This window comes from Antechinus flavipes, chromosome 3 (genome assembly GCF_016432865.1).
Source record: "Antechinus flavipes isolate AdamAnt ecotype Samford, QLD, Australia chromosome 3, AdamAnt_v2, whole genome shotgun sequence".
NCBI lineage: Eukaryota > Metazoa > Chordata > Mammalia > Dasyuromorphia > Dasyuridae > Antechinus > Antechinus flavipes.
The window spans coordinates 78,950,035-78,963,369 of record NC_067400.1 but is presented as its reverse complement, the minus strand read 5'-3'; the positions used below and the strand labels follow the sequence as shown (position 1 = coordinate 78,963,369).

Genomic DNA, 13,335 nt, shown 5'->3' with positions numbered 1-13,335 from the left:
CCAAACTAAGAAAGAGTATTTTCTCAGGAGTCAGAGGACTTGAGTTCAAATCCCTCTTCTTAGATTTATCATCTTTGTGACCTTGGGCACACCACTTAAGCTCATTAGGCCTCAGTTACTTCATCTATAAAATTAAAGATTCAAAAGCTTATTTTATTTTTTCAACTTAGTATTATTTAAATTTTTCTAATTACATGTAAAAATAGTTTTCAACATTCACTTTTATAAGATTTTGAATTCCAAATTTTTTTCTCCCTCCCTCTTTCCCCTTTCCCTTTTCAAAACCTTATTTTAACATGTAATTGGAGAGAAAAAAAAATACTATTTAAAAATAAATAAATAAATAGAAATAAAAATTAAAATAAAATAGAATGTAACTAGGTTGCTTCTAATTTAAGACCCTGACTTCAAGAGGGTCTTTCCAAAGCCATGGGTCCAGGGTTTCTGCAGAAGTTGTCTCTTCTCTAATTAGAAACTGCACTGAACAGAAAGATGTAGCTCTAGACTTTTTGCTTAGAGGTATTACTTAACCAACAATGAATAGGAACAGAATTTTTTTTTAAAAAAGATCCATATAAGTTGGGGCTAAATGTATAGAATATAATTGCTGAGCCAGAAAGATCATTCTTATATTTTGCCTTTCAGTTTATACTTTATTCTAGTAAGCATCTTGACTGCATCTTGAGTTAACTAAAATGAGTTGGGGAGGACAATATTATTCAATCTGAAGGAAGTTTACCATTTTCTTTCCACTGACCTCTCTGTCTCCCTCTCCCAGTGGGTCCCCTGATTGGCAAGTACTGTGGAACTAAGACTCCTTCAAAGCTCCGATCTTCAACTGGTATCCTCTCTCTCACCTTCCACACTGACATGGCAGTAGCCAAGGATGGTTTCTCTGCACACTACTACTTAATCCCTCAAGAAACTCCTGAAAGTGAGTAAGAAGTCTTGGTATTCCATAGATGTAATACTCATTTACTCTTTACAAAAACTTTCCACTTTGCAGCATGCAAATTTGAGCACATACATCTGGAACACATATAAATCAAATATAAATCTGCTGGGGCAGAGTGACAGGGACATGAGATAACCATGGGGTTAAGGAAGTGGTGAGTTCTGGCTCAGTTTTCTCTTGAGAGAAAAAAGCATCTAGAACAAGGATTCCCTACATCTCTTGGCTTTCCTGTGCTCTCTTAAGAAATAAAGTCTAGAATGTTGGTGTGGAGACACAGTCATGGAAACAAGAAGACCTATATTCTCTGATCCATATTGTCTGTGTGACATTTTTTATAATTTTAATTTACTTTGTTTTTAATTTATAGAATGAAACAAGCATTTCCATAGCTTAGTATAATCAAACAGATGATTGCACATGAACATGCAACTCTAATGGATCCTATTTCTTTTAAATATATAATAAAGTTATCATGTAAATTTTTCTCACCCCTGATTTTTTTCTTTGTGACTTAACTAGTGGTGTAAACTAATGGTGTCAAACTCAAATAGAAACATTTCTGCAGGCTACAAATTGACTTAGACTACCTTAAATTAACATTATGTTTTATTGTATTTTTAGTTCTTTTGTTAAACATTTTCCACTTTACATGCTCATCTATTTTGGGCCAAAATCATAGGCACTTCACATAGGTGACTCTTTAAGACTATAAGTTGCAGAAAAGGTGCTGACCTATATAGATAGAATGAATTTCATCATCTCAGAGTGCCCTCTATCAATGAAATTACAGGTCTAGTATCTATCCTTTATGCACATAAGAAATAGATAGCTTGTGAACAAGACTGAGCATCTTGATTCTCAGAGATGAATCATTAATTAAAGTCTTTTGAAATATTTTGATATCATAATATTGACTAAATATTTTACACCACCTTGGCAAGCTTCTTATACTCTCAAGGCTATGTATACTCCAGATTGGGAACAATTGTGTATGTGATAAACTTTTGGCTTTGTGTTACTAAAGATCCTTTTTGGCTGTAAATAGGGAGTCCCTAATTAGAGGTTCATTGGAAGTCTTAATGGTCGTTAGTCTAAAATACTGAGTTGACTCTAGAGAAAATTATTTATTATCTTTTTTATGTCTTATTGTGTACACACCTAGCTTCCTTCAAGGCTCAACTAAATCCCACCTTATACAACAAGCCTTTCCTCATTCCTTTTTATTGTATCATCTTCCCTCTGTGGATTATTTTCAATTTATCTTCCAGATAGCATTTTCTACATAGTTAACTATATGTTGTTTTTCTCATTAGACCATGAGCTCCTTGAGAGCTTAACTTTACATTGCCTAACATCTAATAAACAATTAAAAATGTTTATTTACTGATTGACATAGAAAAATTTCTAGAACTGAGCTTTCAAGACAAAAGACGTAACTAATGTTTTAAAGACATGCAAAATGCACAAATTAAGGTTTCCTAGAATGATCAAGGACTATTCCCTTATCATACCAAGAGACTGCATAAGTTAGCCTGCCACAATCAGAAATCAGGATGGTGTTTTCCAACCACAGGTTCTCTTGACTAGGGCCATCATAGGCTATAAACAGCAACAAGCTTTAAAGATAAATGGCAGCTAAAGAATGTGGTTTTTAACACATAGGGAAAAGACTGGTTTCCTAGAACCATAGCCCTCTATACACTAGCAGAAATCATCATTGGAATCATCTTTAGAGAAAGGGAAGCAATTTTTCCATCATAGAAACAGGACCAGAGTAAGTAACTTTTAGTTCTTTTTTATGGACATCTGGTGCAAAAAAATCAAACCAAACCAAAACAACAATTTTAAAAAATCAAACCAATACTAAGTAACATGTGTGCATATTGAGAATAAACTCAAACTTGTGTATACTGTCTTTTTTATCAGAAACAAAGAGATTAAGAAAAAGGCACAGGCTGGTGGGAGAAAGGAGGGAGGGAAGGAAGAAAGGGAACTAAAGAAAAAAGGGAAGAAGGAAGGCAGGAAGGAAGGAAAGAAAAAAAGAAGAAAGGAGGGAAGGAAATGGAAGAAGAAAACTTGCCATGTGTATGTTAATAAAATTGTATTTGCAAGATACATCAGCCCACTCAAATTGCCTCTACTCTTTTCACATTCACCTATACTGTTGTAATAGTGTATCTTCTGGCAACAGTGGGCATCAGTAGCTTGAAGTAGAGTCAACCTTATGCTATAAAATGTATTTTCAACTTGTGTTACAGTTCTTATTTATTCATAGCTTGGATTCTTTTATGACCAATTTACTTTTTTTACTTTTATGACCAGTGGGGGTGGGGGAGGGACAGTTATCAACCTCTATATTGTTTTTTGGATGTAGGGAAGAGTTTTGTTCTCAAGACCTTTTTCTGGGATTTGAAGAGGACTTTGTGAGTTTCTTTGGTTTGAAAATGAGAGCCATAGTTTTGCTTTTTGACTTTCTCAATATATCTATGTGTCCTAGACTTCCAGTGCAATGTTCCTCTGGGGATGGAATCTGGCAGGATCTCCAATGAACAGATTAGTGCCTCTTCTACCTACTCTGATGGGAGGTGGACTCCCCAGCAGGGTCGGCTGCATGGTGACAACAATGGCTGGACCCCCAATGTGGACTCCAACAAGGAATATCTCCAGGTAATTAACCTAGCGTTCACACAGATTGAATCTAAATCCCAAGTGATGCAATAGAGGAAGGAAACACTGAATTGTATAAAGATAAAATTGTTTTTCCAGGCCACAATAATGGCAGAGATCTTACATTGGGCTGTATGATGATATCCAAAAAAATTTCTGTAAGTTGATCCAGAGTTCTCTCCTCCATTGCACAGAGAGACTTACAACAAGGACAGTGTCCTGAGAATGGACATTCCCTTATCTAGATGGTAGCCCAGCATGGTGGTGGATGCTTTGGTGGGAACCTCACCATGAAGGCCTTTTGCCTGGTCACTGGTACACCGACACAATTGGAGAAAACCCCACTACTGGGATGAAGCCAGAGTTGGTCAGGCTCTTCACTGCAGCTCTCAAGATTGTAATTTTCTTTCTCTTTGAACAAGGCTTGCAGCTCATGCTGTGTAGCCAGGCCTTCTAACAAAGAGATGACCCAAATGTGGCCCCTTGGAGAGAGGTCAGTAATGCTGTGAGTTCCAAGCAGAGGCAAGTCATGCTTTTATGGTCCACAACAGCCTTGATTTCCCATTGACATGTCAGCGCAAGCTCTGATGTGACCTCATGACCCTTAGCTCTCGACGGACTTTGCAGAGCCCAGAGTGGCCAGAGAAAGTGGAAAGAGAAAGACTACTTATAAATACTGGAAGTCTACAATGGTTCCGACAGCTGGTGTTCCAACCAGCACGATTCTATCTATGAGGCTATTCTTCTGAAAACATTGAATGCCTTCCCTCTTCTTCACTGCTTGTCCAGTTCATACTCACCCTCCAGAGTCCAGCTCAGGTCTCACCTCCTTCATGAAGGCTCTCTTCATCACCCCCAGATAATTGTTCTTTCCATTCTCTGAATTTCCACAGCATTCACTTTTAGTCCTGCTCATTTTGGAACTTTCTACATCTGCAATCTCATTGTTTCCTAAATAATTCATATATATCCTTGAGTGTCTGGGTTCCTTGAGAACTTCCCTGATATATTTTTTGGTAATCTCTAGGCCTTAGAATTGCTAAACAGATAATAAATAGCACATAGCACCTAGATACACAGAAAACACTTGCTGAGTTGAATTCCATTGAAATGGCTCGCACTTATTAAATTTTGCTCACTCAAGAAAAAACAGGAGGAGTAAGGGGATTACATTTAGCAATTTCCTAAATGGATTTGGCATCCTGGACAAGTAGATACTTTAAAGGGTTGGGCACACTTCTTCCAATAAATGCAAAATGGAACAGAATCTTTATTCTTTAGGTTGGCACTTTCTGCATAAAATTTGACCCTTTAGTGACCCACAAAATTAATGGAGGAAGGAACAATATTGGGGAGGGAAGAAAGGCAGGGGATATTGGACATGATGATTTATTCACTTGGATTGGATTTATCCACAGCTGTATTAAGATGGTGTTCATTAGCTATGGTCTCCCACAGTTTGGTTAATAACCCAATAATGTTAATAATATTGGAGCAATCCTGTGCTATTGGGCTGTTTTGTATTCAAAAGCATCTCATTCTACGCTGTTTCCTCCAACCAAAGGAAGGTCACCAAAAAAAAAAAAAAATCACAAAAATTTATCTCATCCATGTGGTCAATTTAATGCCAAATAGTTATGTTTGGTTATGAAATCAGATTCAAGACTGGCAGTAACCACAGTGGGCCATAGGCGCTGGGATGCATTACCAGTATTTCAGCCAAGGAAGTAGAAAGAAAGGCAAGATTACCTCCTGTTATGACTGTAGCAGAATATCCCTCTCCTCATTCATCTTTAATGCCCCACAGGTGGACCTGCGTTTTCTGACTATACTTACAGCCATTGCAACCCAGGGAGCCATCTCTCGGGAAACACAGAATGGCTACTATGTCAAATCCTACAAGCTGGAAGTCAGCACTAATGGTGAAGACTGGATGATGTACCGGCATGGCAAAAACCATAAGGTAAATCTATTTTCCCCAACTCAAATGCACACTTGAACAGAAAGGAGAAAAAGAGTGGGGGCGGCAAGGAGGGGCTGAGAGAGAACCTAGGATAAACTTCGCCTACTGGAAGAGGCTTTGTGTGGTGAAATTCAAATAATTGATTGGTGGATAGGGAGAAGAGAGGGGCGGAGGGAGTTGGGAAGGATGGACCAGCCCTGAAAATCCTCTTTCTTATGCTAAAGTGATTGGAAAACAGTTTCTCAGACAACCTGGCTGGTGTTGCATCTCACAAGGCAGAGAGAGCCTGCAGTATGTTCTCTGACTGCAAATGAAGGAGAAAATGCTTTCACAGCCCATGTTTTGCCATACAAGATTCATTGAGCATTTATGGCCGGAGCCCCCGTCCACATGCTGGGTTAACAATCACAAAGCCACATGTAGCTGCAGTTCAGGAGTTACTGAGGCCTGGAAATGAAAGGGCACAAATCCTAAGAGGGGATCACAATGTCCCGGAGAATAAAGAAGACAATAAATAACGAGGAGAAATTCGGTGTGTCAGAGAGTTGGAATCTGTGATAGCAATCACACTTGGCAGTGATGCATTGAACCCTCGCTGCTTGTGCCCACTCCAGCTGCAGCTCCCGGAGGTGTGGCCTGTGTGGGGATTTTTAGTTTTCTGTTGTGCATATGGATGTCTGACACTCGGCTTCCTCAGGACACATGGCGCACTGTCTGCGAGCTGCCCCTCATATGGCGCTGTAGATATGGTGTTGTACAGTACGCTTGGCAGGAGGCATCCTTGGCTGAAAACAAAGCGGGCTTTTTTTGCCCAGGGGATAGGGCTGCAAAGGGCAGAGGGCAGACCCAAGGATTGTGGTACCATGAAGCAAGTTCAATTGTAGATCATCATGGTGGGGGGTGAGGGATGGGGGTTGGAGTGAGGGGTCTGGCTCTCTGAATCATCATGGGGGAAAAGAAGCTATTTATTTTTCTTTATAACTTTATTTAGCCCAGAGGGGAGGGGAGGAAGCTTAAGGAGGGAGGAGAAGAAGCAAAAAGTCTTTTTCTTTCTTCCTCATCAAGTAGGATCATAGTTGTAGAACTACCTAGTCAAATCCTCTTATTTTACAAATGAAGAAACTGAGTTCTGGAGAGATAAAGTAATTTATCTGAGACAGAACCACACAGATAGAAAGCTCTAAGGTAGGACCGAATCTAAGTTCTGCAACCTCCAGTTCTCTTCTTGACATATGACACTAGGATACCTCAACATTTCTGAAGGCACATTCTGCACAATCCTTAGAAAATCAGTTTACTAACTTGGTCTTGGTCTCTTCATCTTTAAAATAAGAAGGTTTGGGGGCAGCTGAATGGTGCAGTAGATAGAATGCTGGCCCTTAAGTCAGGAGGATCTGAGTTCAAATCTGACCTCAGACATTTAATACTTCCCAGCTGTGTGACCCTGGGCAAGTCACATAACCCTGATTGCCCCCAGAAAAATAAATAAACAAACAAACAAACAAATAAATAAGTAAAATAAGAAGGTTAGACTAAATGGGCTCCTAGGTGCCTTCTGACCCTCATCTTTGATAACTCCATGATAACCCTATGAAATCCTTTTTCTGTGCTACTTACAAAATATTGAAATGGGCAGTGTCTAAGCCATACTAAAAGAGGAAGTTCAATGACATTCTTATAAAAGATTGCTGCATTGTGATTTCTATCTCCCAAACACCCAGACTTAGAAGGTGAAGCAGCTGGGCATGTGCCTGTGTTTATACAAAGGAAATACACTTTGAAACCAGGAATTCTTGGCCCAAATAAAGGCTGTCTTCTCATTCCGTGAGGCAAAGAATAACAAGAGCTCCCCCCTCCTTTTTTTTTTTTTTTTTTTTTTTTTTGGCTGAGGGAATTGGAGTTAAGTAACTTGCCCAGGATCACACGGCTAGGAAGTGTTAAGTGTCTGAGATCAGATTTGAACTCAGTCCTCTTGACTTCAGGGCTGATGTTCTATCCACTGTGCCACCTAGCTGCCCTTCCTTTTTTTTTAAGGATACCTTATAGTGATTGGGCAGTTTTCATTTAATTAGAGGGCTTTTTGGACTTCATTCAATGGCAAAATGTTTTCACCCATTTTATGGATGAGGAAACAGAATTTTTGGCCCATTGGATGGCTTTGCCAAAATTTCTATTATGTCATGTGTAGATCTGGGAAAAGTAAGTCAGATTGCACTTGTTCCAGAAGAATATAAATTCTCTGAGGACAAGGACTATTTTGTGTTTTATCTTTATGTCCATAGCCCCTACCATCCCAGATCCATAGTGGGCTTTTACTAAAGGACTGTCAAATTTAATTGAATGAGTTTCTTAAAGTGACCTCAGGACTGGGGTCAGAAAAAGCCAGAAACTATTGGACTACTATAGTGAGACACTGGATTTTGCAATTTAGTTGACTTGGATTTGAATCCTCAAACTGCTACTTATTTATTACCTGAGTTATCTCACTCCCCTGTGTGACAGTTTCTTTATCAATACAATGACTACATTGGATTAGATCTTCTGTGAGATCCTTTCCAGCTTCAATGAGAAAAGGACTATCTGCCCAGGAGATGGACGGGGTGGCTTCAAGCTAGGGGGCTGCACTCACTCCTCTCTTTACTTTTATCTCTCCATTCTTCCCTCATCACCTTATTGTTGGAACCCAAAAATATATAGGTCAGGGGGATCAGGAACAACAGAATTCTTGGGGAGGATCCTGAAGAGAAGGATTGGGGTCACCTGACTGAGTCTAAGTCCAAGGCTCCGTGACTAAGCAGTGCTGTCTAAAGGGATACTATACCATGAGCTGATTTTAAAAGCATGCAGATGGATCTGGATGCTATTTAAAACACCATTTGTAGGAAATCTGCTTTTGGAAATGCCTTAGTGCTGCACATTTTGATAGGATGTAGTCGTCCAGCTATAGCCATAGTGTCCACTCTACAAGGAAAAATTACCAACAACCAGATTCAACTAGGAGTAATCTTCTGATTTATTTTTCTTTCTTTTAAATATTTTTACAGAAATTTTTTTCAACTTATAGCTTTCCTTGTTCTTCAACCCAAGCCCCAGATCTCCTGCTTCCATTATAGGCTTGATGACCATAAGAGGGCCTTCCTCCTCATGTTGATGATGGTTCAAAACTCTTCTGCCTATGGTTATCTTCAGATAAATTGGGGAGGACAATAGGATAGCCAAGAACAAGATTGAGCCCTTCCATCTTCCCATTTAAATTCGTCTCCTGTCTATCTAGAAATAGCTGCATTATTACAGAGGCTTCTGGTCCCCATGAGTTCCATCACCTAACTCAGTTGGTCAGGCAGTAGAGACCTATCCCTGCTCTCGTTTCAATAGTAATCTCTGCTGTTCTTTCATTAGGAAAACTCCCAGATGTCTGTATTTAATGTGCAGATTCCACACAGCTCATGGTGCGTCAGTGCCGTACTCTGCACGGTTCAGGCTGAAATAGTTGAGTGAACCGTGCCAAATAGATTTGTCAAGTCTGCCGCAGTTTGATTTGGTGCCACGGGGAGAGGCGGGGGGTGAGGAGAGGGAGGAGGTGGAGTTGGGAAGGAAACGGGGTGGATGCTGGGGTGTGAGACTAGGGGTTTGGGGGGGGAGGAGGAAGGTGAATGGGCTGGCTCTATCTCTATGTACAGGCGCACCTTTCTGTCAGCTCCCTAGAATCACCTCGCGAGGTTCCTTCTTGCTGCCTGTGGATGAATGGGCACAGTGCCAGTTGAACCGGTGCTAAGTGGTGGGCTTGAAAGAAACTCAGGCAGCAGAGGCTGTGAGAGCAGTAAGCTGAAGATGGAGCATCCTGTTTGCTCTAGCATGAGCTGTAAAATTCCCTTCCTGGACATGGAGTGTGAACAGGGGAATGTGACGCTTTCTGGGAAATTTGGGAAACTAACCCACCATTCCTCAGTTTCTGTTAGCCTCGTAAAGTCAGGGGAATAAGGAAGGGGAGAGGAAAACAAGATTAATGAGTGAAGCTGGGAGGATGGACGGCTGTGTTGTTTCCTTGCAAAACTCCATTTGTGCTTTGGAGGTGGGAGGAAGGCTGAGGCTTCTAGTAGAACAGTTACCATGCTGTTGGGGGAACTCAGAACCAATCAGATCCTTCTTACCTTCCCATTGGCCAGCAAATCTGTCACTTTCCATTCAACAGGTGATGGTATGCTTCTTAAAGAGAAAAATGACTAGCTTGGTTGGGGCATTTCAAGCAGCTTCCAGCAAGATGTAGCGCACATGTGTAACACAATCCCAGATTCTTGTCTGACTCTATATGCAATGAATGTGAAACCTATGACTTTTTGTAAGGGGCAGACCTTCCTAATACATATTTATAGCTAAACCACAAGGCAGAGAGCTAATATGCCTGACGGAATCCATTTCCAACCCATGTGCACTATACAAATCATTTCGCATACTTTTTTTTTCTTTTGGAAACCACAAACAGAAACTACTGCTTTGGATTTTGCCACTATATTAACAATGCCCGGAACAAAAGCATAGAGTACTAAATGGTCAAGGAGGGGGTGTATTCAATATATATATATATTAGATATACATGCTGAGACACAGAGAGCAATATCTATCCATAAAAAATGGCACAGAGAAAGGAGGGAAAGGTTATAAATTCAAAGAATTATAGGTCAAACCTTATTAAAGCTGATCTTTCAGGTCTAAAATTCAGAGACTGGCATTTTAAGTTGGTATTAAAGAGTCTAAAATTCAGGTGCTGGGATTTTAAATTGGTATTGAAGGGTCTAAAATTCAAGGACTGGCATTTTAAGTTGGTATTGGAAGATTTGTGGACAGAAAATTGTAGACTTGACTGTCACAATAACTGGGTCTGAATGCTACCTTTGTTACTAACGAGCCATGTGCCTCAAGGCAAATCACTTATTCATCTGAGCATCAATTTACTTATCGTAAAGTAAGACTACTTGCTTCAAATGGGTGACTATGAGGATTAAATGAGATCATGCATGTAAAATGCCTTGTAACTACAGAGAGCTATATAAATCAATCAACCAACAAACATTTTATTGAGAGCCTGCTGCTGGCCAGGCAACTCTGCTAAGCACTGATAATACACAGACAAAAGTGAAATGCTTTTTGTCCTCAGGGTGCTTACATATCGGGGGAAGGGACACAGTATGGATATATTTATATTTAAGATATATACAAATATAGGACATATATCATATATATACATAAGACATATATCACATATACATAAGATATATATATATATGTATGTGTGTATATTTAAGATATATACAAAATAAACACATGATGGTTTGGGAAGAAAGTTCCTTTCAAGGATGAAAAGATCAAGAGAGGCTTCAAATAGAAAGGGGTACTGGAACTGAGGCCTGTGGGAAATGAGAGATTCCAAGTGGAGAGGTGAAGAAGGAGTGCATTCCAGACATGAGGCTAAGATATAGAGATGGCAGACAGAATAATAATATTTAGGCAAACTATAAGTCATCCGGTGTAGTGGGACTGGAGAGTACATAGAGTAATATGTAAGAAGAGTGGAAAGAAGAGGTATTAAATACAAAACATTCTGCCATGCTTCCTCCTTCTCCTCCATGCTATAAGAAAGGAGCCATATTTCACTATCTATTCTTTGGAATCTCCACTGTTTTTTTTTAATAAAAATATCTTTTTATTTTTCAAAATATGTGCAAAGATAATTTTCAACACTCACTTGCAAAACATTTTTTTCCAAATTTTCCTCCCTCCCCTTTCTTTCCCCCTCCCCTAGACAGTAGGAAAGCCAATATAGGTTAAACATGTGCAATTCTTCTAAACATATTTCCACATTTATTATGTTGCACAAGTAAAATCAGATCAAAAAGGGAAAAAATGACAAAGAAAAAAACCAAGCAAATAAGCAACAACAAAAAAGGGTGAAAATACTATGTTGGTGATCTACATTTAGTTCCCACAATCCTCTCTCTGGATGGAGATGGCTCTCTCCATCATAAGTCTATTGGAATTGGCCTGAATCACCTCACTAATGAAGAGTCAAGTCCATCACAATTGATCATCACATAATCTTGTTGCTGTTCTACTGGATTTCTTTTTTAAGTTCAACTTCTTTCAGTGATCTATTTATATTGTTTTAGTCAGTCTATATTATTCTCTTGGTTATACATAGTTTATTCTGCATCAGTTTATATCCTTTCATATTTTTCTGAATTCCTTATATTCATCATTTCTAATTGTACATAGTTTTGGGGCCATTACACAGTTCACTTTTTTTCCTAGTTCTTTGCTTTCCATAGAGGGCTACTTTGAATATTTTAGTGTGCCCTGGACTTTTGCTTCTGTCTTTTGGTTTCCTTGAAATATATTTCCAGTACTATTGCAAAACCTTTACCTTAGTTCATTTAACTGTTGAGATCAGATTGGTGCAAGATCTCTCTAGGTAGAGAGAGTATGGGATCCTATATCCAAAGTAAGTCATGATTTTTATCTAAGAAAAAGAAAATGTTAGACCAGTATAGGGTGATCATGTGGGATTTGATGTCCTTTTCATTGAAATTACTCTGGTTTCTGCACTGATGCTTATTACAATTGAGGGTAGACATCATGCCTTAATAATGGAGGAAAGGAAACAGGGTGAGGGTGTCAAAGAACTTATTAGTTGCTTCTGGATAAATGGCTCAAGAGGATCCAGAATCATTCTAGAATGATATCAATTGTTTAAAAGGTACAAAAGAAGGGATGCAATCCAAGGAAGTACAAAGAATTAACCAGTTACCTCCAAGAAGCACAGATTGCCTTTCAGGCATATCTCATCTCCCTTGGCAATTCTATAATGTACAAGGGAGATTTTTTATTTTTAATGAAGAAACAAGCACCAAGAGGCTAAGTGACTTAGCCCCTTTATACAGAACCCATGAGAGTGCCTGTATTAAGCAGTATAATTTAGTCTCCTTCCTGATTCCCAAACTGATTCAAAGTCTATTCAGTCCCAATATTCTCCTATGAATCTTATATTCACAGGGCACGTTGAAGAGTAATAAGCAAGAAGAGAGTTATGGCTTCCTCTCTGGAATGGGCATCCAAAGGAAATCTTGTGCTCTAGGCAATATAGATTAATGCAGAAATTCCTGACCTTTTGGGGGCTCCACTATCATCACTGGCCATTTGCCTTTGTGATTCTTCCACCCTTATTCCCTCTATTCATCTCTTTCTACCCCGCAATCAAGTGAGCTTTAATGATACTTTTCTACGTTAAAGTGAATTTAAATTAATTTTGCTTTAAGATCTCTTGAGAGTTTCACAACACTCCATGAACTATATTTGGACCAAAACCCCTTGTAAAACAATAGTCTAGTGGTTAGGACAAGTCATCTCTATTTCAGATCTGGCTTTAAAAACAAACAAACAACAATAACTAAACAATTTTATTCCCAACTGAGTCATCAAATAGCTCCATACCTCAGTTGTTCTCTCTGGTGAAAGGGACATGCAAGTTCTGCTGTTAGTTAATGTTGGCAAAGAACTTTGAAATCTCTGGATGGAAGGCACTCTCTAGATATAATTAATGTATTAGCCCCACAAAGCTCTTCTTCAGCAGAGGCAAGTTATCAATTTTAAAGAGTAACAAGGCCCTGTGGGATAGTTATCTGCCTCTTTTCAAATCATTGCGTTGGAAGGGACCTTGACAAGCCATCCAGTCAGCCCCTTGTGTTTGTCCAGGTCT

At 39.2% G+C, this 13,335-nt stretch overlaps 1 protein-coding gene across 3 annotated transcripts in view; it reads left to right on the top strand.

Annotated features, from left to right (window-relative positions):
- Nucleotides 1-13,335, top strand: part of NRP2 (neuropilin 2) — a 146,769-nt gene that overhangs the window by 44,652 nt on the left and 88,782 nt on the right. For all 3 annotated transcript variants that reach the window (XM_051983716.1, XM_051983718.1, XM_051983717.1), the window contains exons 5-7: nucleotides 779-934; nucleotides 3,453-3,622; nucleotides 5,430-5,585. In XM_051983716.1, coding sequence (XP_051839676.1) covers nucleotides 779-934; nucleotides 3,453-3,622; nucleotides 5,430-5,585 — 482 coding nt within the window. The remainder of the gene's footprint in view (nucleotides 1-778; nucleotides 935-3,452; nucleotides 3,623-5,429; nucleotides 5,586-13,335) is intronic.